This window comes from Myiozetetes cayanensis, unplaced genomic scaffold, assembly GCF_022539395.1.
Source record: "Myiozetetes cayanensis isolate MyiCay16 unplaced genomic scaffold, myiCay2020 scf15, whole genome shotgun sequence".
NCBI classification, from domain to species: Eukaryota; Metazoa; Chordata; class Aves; order Passeriformes; family Tyrannidae; genus Myiozetetes; species Myiozetetes cayanensis.
In genome coordinates this window covers 18,066,560-18,088,042 of record NW_026087159.1, presented here as the reverse complement: position 1 = coordinate 18,088,042, position 21,483 = coordinate 18,066,560, and the positions used below count along the sequence as shown (strand labels likewise).

Genomic DNA, 21,483 nt, shown 5'->3' with positions numbered 1-21,483 from the left:
TTGTGCATTCACATATACACATTCAAGTGTCCAAATGAATAAGGAATAGTAAACAGGTGCTTATTATTACTCATTCATTTGACTGCTTGAATATGTATGTGTGTGTATATATATAAATCATAGAAGGGTTTGGGTGGGAAGGGACCTTAAAGCTCATCTTGTTCCACCCCCTGCCATGGGCAGGGACACCTTCCACTAGCCCAGGTTGCTCCAAGCCCCGTCCAACCTGGCCTTGGGCACTTCCAGGGCTGGGGCAGCCACAGCTTCTCTGGGCAACCTGTGCCAGGGCCTGCCCACCCTCACAGGGAAGATTTTTTTTCCTACTATCCCACCTAAACCTACTGTCTTTCAATTTGAGCCCCTCCTGTCCCCACAGCAGCCCAGACCCACCTGGTGTTTGGGGTCCTGGAGGTGTTTGGGGTCCCAGCAGTGTTTGGGGTCCCAGCAGTGTTTGGGGCCCCAGCAGTGTTTATTTGGGGTCCTAGCAGCGTTTCTTTGGGATCTCTGGGCTCAGGAGTGTTGGTTTGAGGTCTCTGAGCTTGGCACTGTGTATTTGGGGTCTCTGGGGTCCGTGTTTATTTGGGGTCCCAGCAGTGTTTGTTTAGTGTCTCTGCTGTTGGTGTTTTTTGGGATAGCAGTGTTTATTTGGGATCACAGCGGTGTTTTTGGGATCACCACAGTGTTTATTTGGGATCACAGCAGTGTTTCTGTGATCGCAGTGGTGGTTTTAGGATCACAGCCGTGTTTTTGGGATCTCAGCCGTATTTTTGGGATCCAAGCCGTGTTTATTTGGGATCACAGCGGTGGTTTTTTGGGATCCCAGCTGTATTTTTGGGATTCCAGTGGTGTTTTTAGGATTCCAGAAGTGTTTTTTTAGGATCCCAGCCGTGGTCTTTTGGGATCCCAAGGGTGTTTTTTTGGGACCCCAGCCGTGTTTTTGGGATCCTAGCCATATTTTTGGGATCACAGCCGTGTTTTTGGGATCCCAGTGGTGTTTTTTTTGGGATCCCAAGTGTATTTTTTTGGGATCCCAGCGGTGTTTTTTTGGGATCCCAAGGGTGGTTTTTTTGGGATCCCAGCCGTGTTTTTGGGATCTCAGGTGGTGTTTTTTTGGGATCCCAGCCGTGTTTTTAGGATCTCAGTGGTGTTTTTTTGGTATCCCAGCCGTGTTTTCAGGACCCCACCCGTGTTCGTTCCCGGAGTGTCCCGTTGCCCTCAGGTCGGGCCGGCAGGGGGCGCAGCGGGCAGGCTGCTCAGCCGATGGCCGATGCGGGGGGCGGGCAGGCGGCGCAGCCGCGCGCCGATGTGCGCGGGGGCCATGGCGCTGTGGCGGGGGCTGCGCTGCTGCCGCCGCGCCCTCGCCTGGCTGCCCGTGCTGCTCATCGCGCTGCTGCTGCTCTGGTCCTACTACGGATACGTCTGCGAGCTCTGCCTCGGTGAGCGCCCGCCGCGGGGAGAGGGGCCCGCCCGCCCCGGGCCCGCCCCAGGCCGGAGGGTCCCCGCGGGCTGCGCCGGGCCGGGGCTGCGGGCGATCCCCCCCTCCTCCTCCTCATCCCCTCATCCTCCTCATCCTCCCCCTCCTCATCTTCCCCCTTCTCCTCCCCATCTTCCTTATCATCATGCTCCTGTTCCCCCTTCTTCTCTTTTTCTTCTTCCCCCTTCTCCTCCTCCTCATCATTCTTCTCCTTCTTTCTCTTCCTCCCCCTTCTCCTCATCCTTCTCCCTCTTCTTCTCCTCCCCTTCCTCCTCTCCTTCTCCTCATTATCCTCCTCCTTCTCCTCTTCCTCCTCTTCTCCTCCTCCTCTTTCTCCTCATCCTTCTCCTCCCCCTCGTCGCTTCTCGCCGGTGTGTCAGGGTCTTCCGTGGGTGTCCAGGTGTTCCCGGTGTGTCCAGGTGTTCCCGGTGTATCCGGGTGTTCCCGGTGTGTCCGGGTGTTCCCGGTGTGTCCGGGTGTTCCCGGTGTGTCCGGGTGTTCCCAGTGTCCGGTCCCGGCGGGGACACCCCCGGGCAGACCGGGAGCACAGGGATAACGCTTCATTCCCAGCCGGATCCATTCCGGGACGAGTTCCTGGGGTTCAGGCTCAGCCCCTGTTTTGTGTCCGTGCCAGGGAGGTGCCGATGGTCAGGGCTGGGACAGTGACCCCACAGTTGTTGCCGTGTGACAACGTTCCGATGTGATTTATGACCTAAAACTAACAAAAATCAGTCTGTGCTCTGCCTTTATATATATATATATAATATGTATATATAAACTCTTTTTTAATATATATATTCTGCAAAGGGAAGAAAAAAGTCACATGAACTCACACTGAAGTTGCTACAGTAGCACGGAAACACTACATTTTAGAAAGGAGAGTTTTTTGTACTGGCTAGAATTGTATATTTAATGTAGCGATTTAATTGGATAATAAGTTGCAAATTTCTTGGGCGCATGCAAAAAAACCTGTTAGAGAAAGGATTGTTAGGTCTGGGGAAGAGGAGAGGTGGGAGCTTGGACTTGTGAAGTTGTGAGGAGGAACGTGAGGCTCTTTCTCCTCGGGACAGGGCAAAGGCAGCCTAAGGTCCCAGAAGGGTGGTTTGGGATGTTCCCGGGACAGGAGCTGCCTCCTGGTGCTGCACAGCACATGGAAACCAGGTTTTTGGTAGGGTTGACAGTGTTTTTTCTCAACGGGCACTAAATTGAAATGCAGTTTCTTTGATCTGTTATAATTGTCAGCTTGGCAAAGCCCCCAAAACTTCATTGCTCTCATCCCCTCTCTGGGATCGTGGGCAGTTTCTTTCAAGAATTCACACAGAACAAAATCTCCGAGGTGCAAGGAACTGTCATTACAACATGTGACTAAAAATTAGAGTGTTTTGTTGAGCTGTGCTTTGTTTGCAGTGCTGTACAGGTTCAGTAAAGTTGAACACTGGCTCGTTGCAGGTCCCAGTGCAGCTTTCAGAAGAGACTCAGGTGATTTCACTGGGGTGTGGATTGGGACAGCTCTGCAAGTGCTGGTTCAGCTGCCAGGAGCTCAGCTCACTGCCTGGAATTACAGCTGAAAATCATTCATTTGCCCACACCCGCCTATTTTTTCGCCCCATCTTTCTCTCCCCTCTCTTCCATTTGCATGTGGAGGAGGTTTTATCTGCACGGGAGTTGGAACGACTAAATTGTTTCAGGATTTGAGCGTTGACTGTTGGCACGTGCTGGTACTTGCAAAGCAGCTCTCAGGACGTTCTCCAGGTTTCTAACACAGCAAGGCTTTCCGTGCTGGCTGCTTCTCAGCTGTAGTGAGCATGCAGATAGCAGATGCTTTGTTTGGATTCTCGGTTCTCACCCTCAGCTGTGCTCAGGACTGGGAGTGGTGTGGGAGGATGTCCTGGAGCCCTCTCATGATCCTGGGTTTAAAGTCTCACTGAGTGGTGTGGCCAGTGAGTCACAGTCCCGAGGAGCCCCTGATTTCTTGTCTGGTTGGTGGTTGCTGCCACAGAGAGAACAATGACCCTGCAATAAACCCTCTTGCACAACCTTTATTTATGCTCTTCTCTCAAGTAAAACCCTTAGCAAGGCCCTGCTGCGAAGTGTGACACATTCAGGAGGGAGCCAAGCATTTGTGAAAAGCTAATGTCTTCATAGCTTGGTTGGCAGCAAACCAAAGCTAAAAATAAAGGTTTCCTCCCAGTCTTGCTCACCTGAACTTGAGTGTGCAGAGACACAGCCAATATTCAGTCTCTTTTTTCACCCACGTTGCTGTGTGTCACAGAACTTTGTGCTCCAAGCAAAAATCACAGAACCACTGTGCTTTCAGTTAAAGAAAGGTGTCTTTGTCTCTCCTGTGAAACTTGGGCGGTGGCTTTTAAAATAATGGATGGATTTCAAAGTAATCAGCACAAGTGGGCATTGATGGACCCTTTGCTGGTGGGTCAAGGTGGTTCTGTTGGTGTAGGGCTTGTTCTGTCATTATGGTGAAGTAAGGAGGGGTTGTAAAATCTCTGCTTGTAGGAAGTGTAAAAATAGAGGAGTCACTGCAATTCCTGACTAGGCCAAAGCTGAGAAATGTATAATTTTTTATTCATGCTGATGCAGAAATGCTTTGGACAGTGCTTATGGGGGAGGGTCAAGATCAGCAAAAGCCTGGTAGAAAGCAGCTGCAGGTGTGTGGTACATGCACAGAGATGCTGCTTGGACAGTTGCTGTAGGAGCCCTGGTAATCTTGTCACATCACTGTCACCAGAGGATTGGCTTTGTCATTTCTGATGTACAAATATGCAGAATGTATTTTATAAATGGGAGAACACAGCAGAAGTAGCAGTTACTGAACATCTTGTTGTGGGGGTGTGTGTGAGTGAAGAAGAGTTGTTACTCTGGATTTGATGCTGGACTGTGGGCTCTCTTTCTGCCTCTTGAATGTGAACATTTTCTCCTAAAACTGCTGTATTTCACAGAGGAATGTCATTTGTAACAAACTTCTCTGGGATTCCTATTTGCTCTGTAGGCATATGTTTTTTTTTTCCTTTTTCAGTGACTGTGAGCAACCCTGTGGAGAAAGGTACGTGTGTTCAATTGACCATTTGACACTCAGTCCTGGTGTGAAAGGGTTCCCAAATGTTCCAGCTGAAATATCAAAAATATTTGCTGTCAATCTTTTAAATGTACATCCTCTTTCAGCGTTTCCTTCCCCGTAATTACACTCCAGGGGTGCACAGCAAGCCTTGTTAGACAGGCTGGAACTTTTGGATGCATTGGGAAGTGCCCTGGATCAAGTCAATTCTCTTTCCACTGCTGAGCAGTCCTAATATTTGAAAGTGCTGCAGAGAAAAGGGTATTAATGATTATTCAGCAGAAAAAGTCAGCAGTTGCCCAGTCCATTAGTGCATCTCTGGGTCAGCTTCCTCTAACGTGCTGCTTGATCAACAAAATTAAACCTGTTGCAAGATTTATCTGCTTTCATAGTAATTAAAAAGTGGCTGAGCTCCACCTGCACGTAGTATCGAGGAGAACATCTCAAACAATCTGGGAGCATGAGAATGACTTATCTTTGATTCACATCCTTGTGAGGTGTATCCCACCATTTGCCATCTCATTAGAGTCTCAGCAATGCATGTGGCCTTTTTTACCAGTTTTCACACAGGAAAGGGAATGTTTTCACACAGCTAGGAAGTGTCTGGATTTTAGACTTCTCTTCCCACTTGTAGCATTTACTTTAATCTTGCTTTCTAGAATTTGAAGCTTAAAAGAAAAGAGGGAAAGGAGGTTTTAATTGCAATTAAAAGGTGTGTTCAAATAAAACTGTATTGTAACTGTTTGATAATGTCTTACTGAGGTGAGTGTTAAATAACAACTAGTTTGTGTAGCTCTTTGGCTCCCTGATCATGGAATGCCTGCTTATTCCCAAAGGCTCTGGAATAAAGTTGGCATGTTGAAATAGGACTGCTCTGACAGGTGCTGGTTTCACATGGTGATGTTGGATCCAGTGCATTACAATTCTCCAGCACTCCCAGGACCTGTCTGGCTCACTTGGAGAGAAGTTTTCCTGGTTTATTGTATAAACTGTGGCAAATGTGAAAGAGCTTTGTTTTCTGGTGACGTGAAGCTGGCATTTGCAGGAATATGGGGTGGGCACCTGCCCTGGAGAGGGGGAAGTCTCTCAGAGCTGTATCTTCCTCCCCCATGGGATGGATGGGGTGGAGGAGGAGAGGCTTGTGAGTTCAGTCCCCCCTGGGTGCAGCCCCTGAGCTCTGGAATGCTGCTGGGAGGTTTGACTGGACTGTAAGAATGGGGAATTATGCCCTTCCTAAATGAAACTTTTGCTTAAGAAGTCATTGCTCTCTTTCTGTTCTTTTTTTTTTTTTCTTTCTGTTTTGTTTTTAGTGGCCTATCTCGTAATATTCCATATTCTCTTTGTGCTCTTTGTGTGGACATACTGGAAGTCTGTTTTCACTCTCCCAGTGCAGCCAGACAAAAAGGTAAGAGCCCCAGCAGCTTCCATTCCTTGCAGAGCAGATGCAGGGACACTGAAGAGAACTCAAAAATCCTTCGGTCAAGTTGATCTGGACAGGACAGTCAGATGCAGACATGTGTTTTAATGCTTTTTTCCACCAAATATTTACTTTGTCACGCTTGGATTGGTAGATTTATTTTTTTTTCCGTTTTGTTTTACCTCTCTGTGAAATACAAACACAACACCATGTTTGGAGCAACAGAATGAGGACGATGTTTGTGTGGCACTCCAAAATATACACGGCCTTAATCTGATCCTGATTACAACAATGTAAATTTATAAATAACAACTAATCCCAGTTTTAGAAATATAAAACTGTGAGTGGGGACAGGTTTTTGCTCACAGGGGAAGTGCTTCAAGTGTTATCAAGGTGAGTAATGTTATTCCTGAAAAATAGTCATCTAAGGCAGCCATAGGAGCAACTCGTGTAAGTTGTTTTCTAAACTTTAAATTTCACATTTGCGTTTCTTATGGGTGTATCACGCCGGGTTCTGGCTGCCCAGCACTCACAATCTTCTTTGTCTTCTTAACAAACACACTTTGACACTCCATTAACCTCGTGAGGGGGAGGTGAGAATGTTCCTAGACCTGCCTGTATTTGAAAGGTTCTCTCTGCTGCCCCGGGGTAACCGCTCCTCTCGTGGCTTCTGCCCCCAGTTCCACATGTCCTACGCTGACCAGGAGCGCTACGAGAACGAGGAGAGGCCGGAGGTGCAGAGGCAGATCCTGGCCGAGATCGCCAGGAAGCTGCCGGTGTACACGAGGACCGGGAACGGAGGTGAGCCCAGCGGGGAGCCCGGCAGTCTGAGGGAACAAACACGGTCAAGTAGCACACACACTGGCACTCCAGAGGATCCTGCCAACCAACAGCGTTCCCACTGCCACTGCAGCACCCTCTGATTCCTGAGGGAATGATTTTCACGCCTTTTCTTTCAGGTTTCCTCTTTGGGAAAGCAAAAAAGTCTTGAACATTCCTTCATTCCACGGAGGACCAGGTGCTGCCTTTGAGAAGCAATATTTGGATTTCTGTTCAAAAGCCCACTTATGTTGCCTGTGTTTAGCATTAGCAGTAGAATCCCAAGATCTGTCATCATATTTACTTAAAATGGAGTCTGCCTTAGAAATGCAGGACATAATTCTGTGACCACATTTCTTGGCCATGCTCAGTGATTAAATGCCTCTGGACTCCTTTCACAGCTTAAAGAAGTCTGTGTTCATATTGGAGGCTCTGACCTGCTCGTTTCTGCCAGGCAAGCCAAAGAATTCTGAAGTAAAGAACTGGAATAAATAGGGAATTACCAAAATGGAATGTATGTACAGTCTGAGTAAATGGGGAAGCCAGAAGGCAGTGTACAGTTTTGGTGTATCACTTTGGAGCTGGCTGTATGGTTTAGAGTAGGTTGAGGTTAGAAGTTGGGGAGAAATTCCTGGCTGGGAGGGTGGGCAGGCCCTGGCACACGGTTGCCCAGAGAAGCTGTGGCTGCCCCAGCCCTGGAAGTGTCCAAGGCCAGGTTGGACGGGGCTTGGAGCAGGGGATGGAATGAAATGATCTTTAAGTCCCTTTCAAGTCAAAGCATTCTGTGATTCTCTGATTTGAGTGAGGATTGCTCCCCCCATCTGCAGGTCTCCTGCAGAATTAGGAGCGTTGCTAATCCAGCTGCAACCTGGCAGCAAAAACCAGCAGCAGAGGTACTCATCTGCTGAAGTGACAGAGGACAGAGTATGAACAGTTAGGAAATGAGCACAAATATCCACTATCATGTGAAGAAAAAAGAAGAGTCTTCCATCATTTGGTGTCAATTTGTCTTTAACCTCAGGTATTCGGTTCTGTGACAGATGCCAGCTGATCAAACCTGATCGTTGTCACCACTGCTCCGTCTGTGCCATGTAAGTCAGGGCTGTGTCTCTGAGGTGAACACAATCAATCACCACGGGGTTCTGGGAACAGGCTGGGCCTTCCCATGGCTCTTTACACATCAGGGTACCCAGGGGGTTCTGCTCCAGCTGCAGCCACCAGTGCTCCGGTGAGAAAACATCATCACATCTCCTCTAGACGAGAACAAAGGACATTGGTTGGCCTTGAAAAAGTAGTGAGAGATTCATCTTAAAACAATACTACCTTAAAAAACAGCATAATTTTGACTTTCTGTCACATAGAAATCTCCCAAAAACCAGAGGTTTTGCTGTTGATCTGCAGTTGGCAATTAAGTACCAATTAAAAATCTTCCCTTTTTTTGTGTGTCCTTTTGCAGGTGTGTGCTAAAAATGGATCATCATTGTCCGTGGTACGTCCTACATACTGGTTTGTGGCTTTCTGAGAAGAAAGGTTGCTTATATTTATATATATTTCTGCCACATATTTCTGTATGCCTCTCTCATTTTACACCATCCATCTCTTTATGTTGGGAAATTTATAAGATAATTACACTTTGAAATTGCCTGAAATGTTTGATATTTTGAAAGACAGATTATTCATGTTTGTTCCATAAACTATGTGTGAAAAAGCTGTGATATTGATATCATTTAAACCCCAACTGCTAATTTACTCTTTGAGTATTCTTCAGATTTGAAAGGGCCTTAACCTTAGCCTTTATTTTGGGGTCTGTCATCATTTCAGCTGCACTTGGGGGTGCTTTCAAGAGTAACATTTGCATGTGGATTGTTTCTGAACTGATGCCTGGTCAGAGACCATCAGTGCACAAAGCTGCATGGATGAATTGAGCTTTACACTTCTTGAGAATTGCTACCACTAAATTTATTAAACTCCTCCTTTTTTTTTTTTTTAAAAAAAAAAAAAGGAAGATTTCAGAAATCAGAAACAACACAAACATTTCCCCACCTGAACCTCCCTGGTAATCAAAATTGGAGAGGATTTTGCAAACCTGAGCTCTGAGATAAACACCCCCTCTGTTTTCCTGCATCCCCTGGATCCTTTTTAGAGTTGTCCTGTGCATGGAGAATCAGCCCCAACTTTGGGTGAGCTGGCTTGGATGTTCCTGTGGCTCCTGAGGTTTGCACGTGGCCCAAGGAGCACAGAACTCCCAGATGCCGCTGCCTTGGCAGACAAGACCCAGCCATGAGGAATGAGCTGCTGCCTCTGGGACACTTCCCCGTGGTACCAACCCTGAAACATGAACTGAGCTTGGCCCTGGCCCAGCAAGAAGCCTTGGGGTGAAAAGCAGAGCCTTGAGTTCTGTTCCATTTTGGCCACTAAGGGGAGCTGCTTATTGACAAGTTGTGTTGTGGGAGCCAGAGGTTTAATAGCCCCCCAAAACTGGTCGTGCTCTTTGTGTTACAACCCGTGTGCTGCACAAATCCTGATTTCAACTTTGCTTTTGTCCTCTAGGGTGAATAACTGCATTGGATTTTCTAACTACAAATTCTTTCTACTGTTCTTAGCCTATTCTTTGTTGTATTGCTTGTATATTGCTGCAACAGTCTTCAAGTATTTCATTAAGTATTGGACAGTAAGTTGTGAAATCTGGTTCCTTTTTCATCTCCTGTGAGTCTCGTGGGGTTTAGTCACTCTTGTTGCTTTTTTGCTCTCAGTCGAGTGTCTGAGTGGAGGGGCTGCATTTCTCCTGTGAGGTACTTTCCTGGGCCCTTTTTGAGTCCAAAACTCCCATTATATGTCTAAAATGCACAAAAGCAAGAAGCAAGTAGGAATTCCAAACTGTGGACTAGCTTCTGGGAAAGAGGCTATATCCTTTCCCTTTGTGTTTGCATGTGTATCTATCAGAACATTTGGAGCTGATACTGATATTTAACATCCTGATATTGATCTGGACATATTTACTGAAAAGAGGAAAAATAAGTCAAAACTTCTTGCTCATTTTCCAATCCCCATAGGACTCCTTTCTCAGTTTAAAACTGGACTGAAGTAGCCTTTTTATTCAGTTACTGATGGTCACTCATATGCAGCAGTGCCACTGACAGCTGCAGTAAGAGGCTGGCCCTTGGCCTCTGTGTCCCTGTGTTCAAGTCCCTCAACTTTGCTGGGCATTAATTGTTCCTCACGCTCAGCACAGCCCAGCTGTGAGCCCTGTGCTGCTCCCATGGGATGAGCAAAGGCTGGGAAGTGCCTTTGTTCCCTGGAGGTGCCCAGAGCCTGCCTGTGTGTGCTGCTGGGCACCTCTGCTGTAGAGGAAAACGGGTGTCTCCACCTCTTGGAAGGTCCCACTTGGCTTTCAAGCTTCCCCAGGCCCTCTCTGCTCAGTTCTAGCCCCCCCAGCAGCTGCAGCAGTGCAGACCAGGTTCTCTGGGCTTGCCTCCCCTTGCAGGAGGTGCAGAACTGTAATGTGTGCACAGGAAACTCAGCAGAACATAAACAGGGCTTGGAGAGCTCCTGCCTGCTCGTTCCCCCGAGGGCACAGGGTGTGCTCCTGGTGCCCAGGTGGGATTGCAGTGCCTCTGCTGCACACCAAGAGCTGTGCTGTGGGTACAGGAGGGGAAATGAACCACATCATTTCTTTGTCTCTCCTCGGTTTTTATGCTAAGGTTGACTTTTGCCTGTACAAGTTCGAGAACTCCCAAGAGGAGTTTTAGAACTTTCTGAGAACAGAGAACTCCCAGCTTGAATATGTTCCTATCACTTGTTCTGTGTTGCTTTTCTTGCCAGGGTGAACTGACCAATGGCCGTTCCAAATTTCACATCCTTTTCCTCCTCTTCGTGGCAATCATGTTCTTTGTGAGCCTCATGTTTCTGTTTGGGTACCACTGCTGGCTCGTCAGCAGAAACAGATCCACCTTAGGTAAAGCTCTTCTGCCTCTCTTCTTTTAGTAAGACACACCAAAGGTGCTGTGAGAACTAAAAAAGAAAGTGGGGAAAAAAAAAAAGGCATTTGTTCTATTTCTGTGCTGCCTTATGAGGGAAGGAAGGTTTAAGATCTTGGCACAGCACTGCAAAAATGTGTCATTTGAGATTAGCTGCATTTATTAGGTGGTGTGACAAAAGCACACAGGGAAACAAAGAGTCTTAGTGTGTAAAAGTCCATTTATAAAAATATTATGCATGTGTATAACTATATGTTTGAAATGAGTGCAGCTTTCCAGGAATAATGGCTTGTTATGTTCAGGTGCTGATGTGCATCCTAAACCAGCTTAGTGAGGGTGGGAAACAGTGTCCACCCTCAAAGTTATGACTGTAAACCCAAAGAAATTATCTAAACCAGAATGATTTTGCTGAGTAGTTTCTTTGTCTTTCCTCAGATAAATGTTGTTCAATTTTTAAAGCTTTTTGGATAAAGTTTTATAACAAACCAGACACTATCAAAGTGAGCAAATATTCTGGTTTTGTCTAGTTATTAACTTTAAAGCTCATTTCATGGGGCACAGAAGCTCATCTGTCCCAATGCATCAGAAGGGAGATCAAATTGTTTCTAAGGCACTCCAGGTTCTCCTCCCCTCTCTTTCCTTAGTTTTATGCCTCACCATAACAGAGGGTCTATTTGCATTTGTTTGTTCATTATATCATTAGTGAATGAGGCAATTTAAATCTCACTCCAGGAATACTCATTGAAGGCCAACCTACTTCATTCTGCAGATTTTTTTTTACTTAGAAATTTTCACCCTCTGAATTTCTACAAGTCTCACAGAAAGAACTTTTAACTCTCGTTCTCTAGATTAAAGAAACCATTTTTGGTTTCATTTGACTGTTCTGTAGTTGCACAGCCAAATTCCTGCCTTTGGTTGGAAAGCCTTTACAAGCTTTGCAAAATGAGAAAAAGTTTTCAGTTATTCCTGAACCTGTATAATCCATGAAATCACGTTGACTTTAGATGGCCCCATCATGCACAATCCTGTTTCAGAGAGTTTGGCATTGATTTTCATTTTTTTTTTTCACTGAAATTTTCACACATCTGTGTGCAGAGGCTTTCTCAGCTCCGGTGTTTCAAAATGGCCCAGATAAAAATGGATTCAATCTTGGCTTTGTAAAGAATCTTCAGCAAGTGTTTGGGGAAGAAAAAAAGCTCTGGTTGCTGCCTATTGCCTCAAGGTAAGTAATAATCAAGTCAATGCTAAAAGCTGATACAATTTTGTGTATAGGTTTAGGTCACAGGAAAGTGGGGGTTTTTATGTGTCTTTCAGTAACATCTGACTAAGATTGAGGCCATTTGCTCTTGGGTGTCATTCAAACACACGTGTGTGATTTCTGCCCTGAAGAATCTGTGGTATCAATTGATAAAATTGACACCTATGGAATAATTGGTCCTTTTTGGTAATTGTTTTCCTTAGTCCCCCCTCACTTCTACCTGTCCACAAGTTCATTTTTTCTGTTTGTTTGGGTTTTTTCCTGTATCCAAATGACTTGATCAAGTTAGCACATTGAAGTTCTGCTAAAAATTACTTAATTCCAGGCTTCAAATTTGAACTTTTTTTCTCCAGTGAGCTTGAAGGAACTGAGGCCCAAAACTGCTCTCTGGTCAAACTTGGCATCTGAGCTGCCATCAGAAATCCACACTGTGCTTTTCAAAGCTGGAAGATGATTTTAAGTAAACATGGGAAATACAGGCAGCAGAAAACTTTGTTTGCAGATAAAATATGTTCAAACTGTCATCCTTTGGAGCTCCTTGCTGTTTCCCAGTGTCTCTCTGCCTTTTCCATGCAGCCAGGGGGATGGACATTTTTTCCCCATGAGAGCCTCGTGCGAAGCTCGGAACCCTCTCCTGGCAAATGAGGAGCAGTGGGAGGAGGATGGAATAGATGAAGAGCCCCAGGGTAAGGCAACACTATAGGAAATGAGTTGTGTCCTGACCTACAGTGCCTACCAGATACATTCTAAGCCTTGATCAAACAAAAATGGTGTTGGCTGAGTCCCTGGGCAGCTCTGACTTCACTAACGAGTACAGACTGAAAACAAGCCCTACTTTGGAGTCACCTTTTTTGTTTCTCCAATAGCTTTCTACTTGCAAGTGAATGAACTGAGAGGGTGGTAAAAGCTGCAGAGAGAAACTGAGATTGCCACAAACTGAGTGTATTTACCTGTAAATGTTGTTGCATGCAGTGCAATTGCCTGGGACACAAAAAAAGGAGAGTGCTAAGATTTTTAAAAGTGCAGTCTGAGAGTGTGTGAAAGCAGGCATGCAAACACCTGAGAGCAGGGATATGTTTAAAAAGCTCCTTTATGCTTTGCCCAGCTTTATCACAAGAGTAAAGCAGTTTATTTGATGCTGGATTTGATGTGCTGATCTCCACAGAAGAACTAGATGTGCTAGGAGCAGTTTAGATGTGATGGGTTTCTGGCATTCAAAGATACCTTTTATGCCATGGAAATCCTATCATAAACGAGAATTTATATGTATATACATTCTTTGATGGTTTTTGTTAGATGGATCCAAAATCAGTTTAATGATTTTACATTTCTGTGTTTGAAGTTGACTCTTTTCCCCCTTGGATCTTTACCTGCAAGCTTTGGTCTTGTTGGAATCTCAGGATTCGTGTCAGAGGCCCCAGTCCCCTTGTCTGAGGGTTCAGAAATCCTGTCAGCAAGGGCTCCTGTGGAGCAAGGATGCCATTCACAGGTTCCTTTTAAAACAAAGGTGGTAATCCCCCCTCTTTTTTTCCCTTTAAGGAATGGTGATAGTGTGAATTAATCCTGAGGTTACTCATAATTAGCAGATCAAATCAGAGACGTGATTTCCAATGCTGTGCTCTTTGTTACCTCGGAAGAGTTTTCAGGAACTTTGCTGCTGAAGTTCCCTTCCAGGGTGTGTGTTTTAGTCACCCATGTGCAGGGTTTCTGTTTGAGGCCCTGTGAGGAGGCTTCAGCCTCTCAGGCAAAGGGTGAAAAGCTCCTCGTGTGAACATTTTCCTGCACGTGTTGTGCCACCAGCTCTTTAATCCTCCCAGCACAGGCCCTGCTGCTCGGGCTCTGCTCAGATCTTACCTCTTTGTTCAGGTTTTCCATTGCAAAACTGACTTCATGTCCTGCTGGGAAAATCCAGTCTCTGGGAGTTTGTCAATAGGACTGAAGAGGCTCATTTCAGCTTTTCTTCAGATGATCTGCTTTAATTGGTTCATATCTGTGTGACAGGAAACCACCTGCTCTTCCTGGTTTGCTCTGTACATTTGGGCAGTTACAAGGTAGCACAAATTGGTTTCAAAAATTACAGAATTGGCTTTAGTAGTAAACTATGGCATCTCTGTGAATTTTTTGTGATGCTTAAAGCAAGTCCTTTAGGAATGAGTCAGAACTTCTTCCAACTTTTACAAAGTATAACTTATCTGAATAAATAATTAATTCCTACATATGAAAACATTTGACAGTGAGATGATTTTTGGCTAGATCAGACCCCAGAATATGATCTTACAGGAGCTTATATGAAGTCCCTCAATTTGTAGTGCTTATAAAATAACTGACATCTCCAGGCAGTTGAATTAGATGATCACTATGGGTCCCTTCCAGATGAAATATTCATATTCCCTCTTAAACAATAGAAGTAAACCATTGTAATTGAGTAGTCAGAAAGACCTGAAATGTCACATTAAAACTGAAAGATCTTCATTTGTCTTTGTGGCTTTAAAGCTTGTGACATGGTTATGAAATAAATAAAGGCAATAATAGAGCAATCTGGGTCTGGAAGCAGCTGTTCAGTCATCCCTGACAAGTGGCTGTCTATTTTCATTTGGAATGGCTCTTAAAAACACATTTCCAAATTTAGTGACAAATATATATTCTCAGTGAGAAAACCAGGTTTCCTTACCTGTGACTGCTTTGGTTTTCACTGTGCAGGTTCTGGTGAGGCCTCAGCCCTTGTCATAGAAAGGGAGACATAGCAGAGTGAAGATGCAGCTGGATAAAGCTTGAGCACAAAGGTCAGTGTTCCTTCCTTTCCCTCAAATCCACACCCTGCAGGGAATGGGGAGGGGCTGTTGGACAGTCACTGAACGCTGTGGATGCAGCTGTGATTTCCCCAACATTCTCCAGCTGGCCCAGAAATACTTTGTTAAGGGAACCTGAAGGGCAGTGGTGGCTCTCAGCAGCCCTGGGCTGGGGGCTGGCACAGGGGACACCAGAGCCACCAGCATGGTGTGGAGAGGAGGACACAAAGCCTGCAGCTCCTCTGCAAAATGTGGCAGGAACGACTCTTGCACTGACTTGTACATTCCAAGGTGGGAAGTGTGTGCAGGGATTCATGGAAGGAGCAGGAAGGTGCAGGTGCAGCCTAAACCAAAGCTGAGAGCAGCCAAGTTGCAGTTGGGAGTAAATGGAAGTGACTTGGGATGTCAGATCAGCTGCTACTCCCTGATCTGTTCTTTCCCACCCTGGAGAAACGTGGGTACAACAGCAGATGACACTGTGGGGAAGATGCTGCTCCCAAAACATTCCCTGCTCTGTAAATCTGTTCTGCCTTGGAGAACGGGGCACACACACAGGGAGCTGCAGGCTCTGTCCTCTGCAGGCTTCAGGAGATGCTCTCCCAGAGGAGTGAGATCCAAGGAGTAGGAATCTGCTGTCCCACTTGCAGAAGGTGGAGCAGGCAGATGGAATTTCCCCCTCTGTTTTCCATGGTGTTAATAACTATTGTACAGCAAAGCCTGGCTGTGCTCATGGACAGGGCACCTCCAGACTTTCACCCGTGGGCTCCTGGTTGTGGATACCAGGCCATTTTCTTCCACTCAGAAAAGCCCCAAAGTGTTTTTTCTGTCAATAGTGAGGACTATTTCTGCCCTTCAACTGGGGAGGGAAAACCAGCACTTTCCTTGTTGTTCTTCACGGCTTTCAAACACTCCAAAGTCCAGATCAGTCACTGATGCTCATCACAGGAGTGTTACAGCTGCACATTTTTATTTCCTTAAATTTCAGCTTCCCTCTCAGGAGCCAACACCTTCTCTTGACATGGACTTCACATTTGAGGGGCAGAAAACAAGTGGATCTTCAAGATGAGAAAACATCCTGAAGTATCATCTGACTGGAGTCTGCATCTGAGAGCACTTCTCCAGAAATCCTGCTGTCCAGATGGCCCAAGGCTTTATCAGTTTAAATTACAGAGTTAACAGAACAGTTTTACAGAGTGATTGTGGCCAATCTTCTTTGGCCTGCTCTCTTTATTTTATAAAGACTATCTATTTTTTATGCAAAAAAAAAAAAAAAAAGGTAAAAATGTTGATGAGAGTGCACTTCCAAAGGCCTTTTCATTTTGCAAACATCAGGGACTCGGGGTCTTGAAATTCTACCAAGCCATAATATTCTTGGGGATGGTTATTTATTTTATTTTGAGGCTGATTCTCCAACCTTCTCTGACAAGTGGCATTTTCTACTGTGGCTGAAGTTCTGAGTCAGTTCAGCCCAGTGTGAGATGGACCCAGTTAAATCTGGCACTAAATTGGTAGCTGGGTGTAAGTGTTGAAAGAAAAAGTGCTGAACGTGCACACAGACATGTGCAGCTGTGAATGCAAATAAAATACTCCCATTGCCAGTATCAAGATTCAAGAATATTGTGGCCATAGATTTTTTTAAAAAACTTTTTTTAGGAGGGTGTTATTGTCTTAGAGTTTGGTTATAGTGCTCTTTGCCCAGTCCAACTTGCAGGCACCTAAAATGCAAACAGGAACTTCAGACAGTCAGTTCAGTTTGCATTCATTCCTGGGGCCAAAATGTCCACTCGTTGCTGGATCGGTGTTTGAGGGGAATTTGTTTGTTTGTGCAGTCAGAAAGGAAGGTGTGAATTGAAACACAGGAGTTGGAAATGACACTGAGAGTTTAGCTCCACACAAAATGCTGAAGAGACAATGGATATATAGAGTTTTTCAGACTTCTTCCCAAGCCAGTGCACTGAGGGGTGGTTCCAGGGGTTTCAGCACTAGGAGGTGATCAGATTTTTTTTGCTCCATTTGCAGGCAGAGGGATGTGTCCTGGTTCTGTTCTGGGGAAGGGAACTGACACTTTGGCCGGATTATAAGCATTTTTCTAGGCTTGAGTCTTTTTTTATCTGCATGATTCAGCCCTGGCAGCTCCATCACTCGTGTCTGGATGAGGTGCATGCTTACAGTATTGGTGTACTGCCTTTATGATCATTTGGTACCATTTTCTCTCCCGATTTTGTGTTTGTTTATCAGCCCATTGGTGTTGACCTTGGCTGCAGAGCAGTTGTGCCTGTCAGGAGAAATGACCTGAGAAGTGAGTTTGGTTACAAGGGTTTTGATTAACTACTAAATCCTCTTTTCCTCTGTTTGCTCGGCTGCTGCTGCCATTGGGAATGTGTTGGTGAGGTGGGAGAGGCTTTCTGCCCTCAGGAGCAGCCGTTCCCTGGTGTCCTCCCGCCCTGGGGACAGGGATCATCAGCTCTGCCGCTCCCTGCAGAGCAGGCAGGGATCTCTGGAGTGTCTTACAGCTGAATGGGGTTGTGAGGGGTCAGGGGTGCTTTGTGTCCTCAGAGTGGGGCTGAATTCACACTCAGAATGTTCCTGCTTCAGCCGCCGGAGCCCCGCCCGTGGGGTGCCCGTCTGGCACAAAACGGCTCTCGAGTGTTTCTCCGGTCCATCTAAACCTGCATTTCTAATGTAATTCTCGAGTTGGACCTTCCCCTGTGTGTGATGAAAGATGGCAGCAGAATTAATCACCTCATTTCTGGCAAAACGTGCTCTGGAGGGGGAGGTTGAGAGGACGATGGCACAGGAAGTGTGCAGGAATTCAGCACCAACAGAGGTGCAGTTTGTGCCTTTAAAAACTCGACATTCCTTGTGTAGAAAACCAGGAAGAAGATCTGGGGACTTTCTGTTCCATTCTGTCAGCTGAAGTGTGTTTTGCAGAGCTGTGTGGATTTACAGGAGTTTTCTGAGCAGGTTCCTGTGTCCTTCCTGGCTTTGGTTCTGGTTACAGCTGTGTCATTCTTTGAGCTGTTTGCCAGGCAGCAGCAGCAGCAGAGCTGCCCACAAGTTCTGCAGGCACCATCCCTGCCTGCTCCTGCTGCAGCACTGCTCACTTGGTAGTACAAAAAATCAGGTTTTGTCTTCTAATAATTATTAAACCAGATGTCTTTGAAAGGCAGCTACCCAGCTCAGATTTAGAAGCCATTTTAAACGTTTCCAAGTAACTTTTGTTCAGTTGTTTTTCTTGTAAATAGTTATGGCCAATTCTTCCCTTTCCCTAAAGGCAGCTCAGCCCCGCCCCATGGTTGTAAAAATCTCTTGCCCAGGTAGAAAAAACATAGAGTTTAATCACTTCAGAACCACTCCCCATCAATCTCCACATGTCAGGTGTTGGAAAGCTTCAGGAAATGCGAAACAAAAAAGGTGTGTAAAAATGAGGCAGAACAAAATGAGGGAAAGCCACGTCAGAGTGACTGAACAAGCTCCATTTTTGTTCCCCTGGGACTGGCACCTCGGGATGTCACTGTCGGCCTCTGGTCAGGTGCTGTAAATCCAGTGGCACCAAGGAATTTGGGGAAGTGGCAGGGTTTGAATCTCAGTTCTGGTGCTGCTGTGAGTTGTGGGACTGTGTGCTGAGTGCCTGCAGCAGTGTGGAGGTGGGAAGGCCACTGTGACCCCAGCCAGGGGGGCTGCTCTCTCTGTCTTAGTGTCAGTCCCGGTTTCATGTTCCAAACTAACTGACCACTAACAACCACCTCCTCACCTCTCCCCTTCTCTCCCATTTACATTCAGGTACACTGTGCTCTTAAAAAAAAAACAAACAGGGAGAACATCAGACTGATGTTTCTCTGGGTAGAATGGGGGACAGTCGAGTGCTGGGACAGTCGAGTGCTCGGCCAGGACCCGTCCCCGCTCCACTGCTCTGACGGTTCCCTTTTCTCTGGCTGAGCTGGATTTTTGGAGCAGGATAACCTTGTTTTCCTTCAAGCAGGGGGCAGTTCTGCGTGTTTTCAGCAGGCTGTACCCAGTGTGTGTGGTGCACAGCCACTGGCAAGAACCAGGAAGCTTCCTAAAGGCACTATGCAATGACTGTTTGCTTCCTGGGAGAAAGGGGAGTGCACTCAGCAGAATCCACACCAGCTGGAGCTCTGAAAGCACAACTTGATGCATAAAGTCTGTAATATAAGATGAACATAAAATAACAAATAATTTTCCCTTTTTCCCCTGAATGTAGCTCTGAAGAAGGACAGGCTGAGCTGTTCTCAGGGCCCCACTGCCTCCCCTGCAGAGCAGAGTTAACTCTACAGGGCAGTTTCCCCTTGCAGAGCCAGCTCACTCACCCGAGGGTTTAATTAGCAGGTGAAGGAGGCACTGCTGACCTTATTTATTAAGCCAGAATTAATTAACTCAGAAGCCTCATGTTTTCATTTCAGTGACTCCCGTGGTACAGATTTTTTGAAGCTGATCCACAGCACTTGAAAATACCTCAATTTTATCGATCCTTTTCCAATTCTATCAGCTTGCTTACAGAACGCTTGCAAAGATCAGCCCGTTCTGAAGGGATCAATGACAGCATTTGCATGGTAGAGTGGCTGCTTTCATCGCCAGCAATGGGCTGTCAAACAGCCTGGCAGGGCAGCTCTCCCTGCTCATTCCTGCATTTCCCGCCCTGCTCATCAGCGCTGAGCTGCTCCCACCGCTGCAGGCTCTTATCTTGTCCTTTTTCCATCTCCCCTTGAGTCTTCTCTCTTCCTCCTGCACATGTAGTTACGGTATTTTCAGCTTTGAGCTGCTTGTGCTGGTTTTTGGATACTGTGAAGGTGAGTAGGTGTCATTTTATGCAGTTGTGCGTGTATTTGATTTGTAGGTAATCTGTTTGTCAGGTATCAGTTTGTGATTCTCATCATCAGGCCCAGCTGGAATTGCTTAGAGCAGCAGGATCCCACTTCCTGCGCTTTCTCTTTCCTAAGAAACTCATCTCTTCATTCTTGCACTTCAGTTTGGGATGTAAACCTTGTGAAATAAAATCTGAGTTTACATTTCAAATGCAAGTCTGTAAGTTGGTCATGCCTGCATGCTCCTTAAAATGTTATTTTTTTCTGTATAAGGTTTTAAGATTTACAGCAGCATTTGTAAAGCTTTAGTGGGTGACTTACAATGTTAAAAAAAGTGTATGTTGAGGGGGGGGAAAAAGAGCAGCCAAAAAACCCAACAAAAATGACAAAGGGATCATCTTTATTTCATATTTCAGCTGTGTTTGAAAAGAAATGCCTGCTTGCATCAACCAGCTCATGGAACAGGCAGGGATTTCATCTGAAGGCATCCCTGCTGTTTCAGTAATTCCTCAAGTACTTAATTCCTTGAGTTCGACACTGGAGTAAATCCCGTGGAACAACAAAATGGTTCCTCCCCATCTCCTTCCTGACCTGGAGCACTTTCCTTTGTAAGACAAAGCAAAATCCAGGGGGGTTTGACAAGGTCAGTGTATTATTTTTCTCCCCTGCTTTTTTCTGGAGATTCCAGGAGCCTCCCAGATGTCTGAGAGAGAAATCCCTGGGGAGCTGGGATCCCAAAGGAGGAGTATGGGGACTAAGAACTTGTGTGAGGAGGTGGAACCTGCTGTTTTGCTGTTCTGAACTCCAGGTGTGGTCATTCTTCCTCAGAATTAATTACAGTGTGGAGCAGCTTCCTGCTCTACTCACTGCCCATCTAAGCAGGAGCTACTCCAGAGTGAATCCAAATCTATTGTTGGAGCAGGGAATTTATAACAGCTTCCCTTTTGCTTAGGAACATAGGAAATAGAGAAGGCCTTGTTATTTTATGAATTATAATCTGATCAGATGGCTGCTCTTCATCTGAAAATTATCTTTATTGTGCAAATAGGTCCCTCAAAGATGAAATAATTTAAATCTCAGGATCAGACAATGGCAGCTCTGTCTGTATGTGCTGTTCAGTGTTAGCAGGAGTTTCTACTTTGCCTCCCAGGAAGGCCAGTGGGTTTCACTTGCTGGAGTTTTTCCAGGCAGGAAAAGGGGGTTGAACAGCCACTGCAGGAGCTGCTCTGGGTTGGGGGGCTCTGGGGAGCCAACTGATACCAAAATCTGCACCAGGATCAGGGTTCCTCCACTGGAACCCCTGTGGGGGCTGAGCAGGCTCTGTGCCAGCAAAATCAGGGGAAACAGTAGAATTCCAGTGATTGGTGTATTTACATCCATGCTTTTCAGGAACCAGCATGAGCTGGTGGTGTTTCCTCAGCCCAGCTCTGATCTGTGCTGCTCAGCCAGCTGCTTTCACACAAATTCCTCACCTCTTCCTTTAACAGGGAATAACTATTTTCCAGTGAATGTCACAAAGGGACTGCTGCCCCCCTTTGGGGTGCTGAGCTGGGGTCAGGAGTTTAGTGCTGCTGCTGACACTTTTGATATCAAATCCTTGGGATACTCCTTTTTACTGTTGGACAAACATTCTGACCACGCTGATGCCCTGTGGAGTTTCACTGGCATTTTCCAAGTGTTTGTACAGTTTCTACAGCTGAATATCCTGTATGTTCTGCTTTGTTGTTTTCTATTATGCTTTATACTGTACTGCAGGCAAGGACTGCATTAAAACCATTTTTGGCTAATTTATTCTACTTGTGACTGGTTATTTCCCATGCTGGGGTGAAATGTTCCCTCTCTGGAAGCCTCAC

At 45.9% G+C, this 21,483-nt stretch overlaps 1 protein-coding gene across 2 annotated transcripts; it reads left to right on the top strand.

Moving 5' to 3' along the window:
• The first annotated feature begins 1,303 nt into the window (after positions 1 to 1,303).
• ZDHHC15 (zinc finger DHHC-type palmitoyltransferase 15) lies at positions 1,304 to 21,417 on the top strand. 2 transcript variants are annotated; one of them, XM_050310285.1, is made up of 12 exons: positions 1,304 to 1,436; positions 4,506 to 4,532; positions 5,855 to 5,949; positions 6,642 to 6,762; positions 7,802 to 7,871; positions 8,237 to 8,269; positions 9,331 to 9,451; positions 10,603 to 10,735; positions 11,853 to 11,979; positions 12,592 to 12,701; positions 14,716 to 14,798; positions 15,790 to 21,417. In XM_050310285.1, exons 1-11 carry the CDS (start codon positions 1,304 to 1,306, stop codon positions 14,757 to 14,759), a joined length of 1,014 nt encoding a protein of 337 aa, XP_050166242.1. In that variant the 3' UTR covers positions 14,760 to 14,798; positions 15,790 to 21,417. The 2 variants fall into 2 exon arrangements, with proteins under 2 accessions (XP_050166242.1, XP_050166243.1); XM_050310286.1 differs by lacking the exon at positions 4,506 to 4,532 and having other exon boundaries at positions 1,319 to 1,436.
• Positions 21,418 to 21,483: the final 66 nt, after the last annotated feature.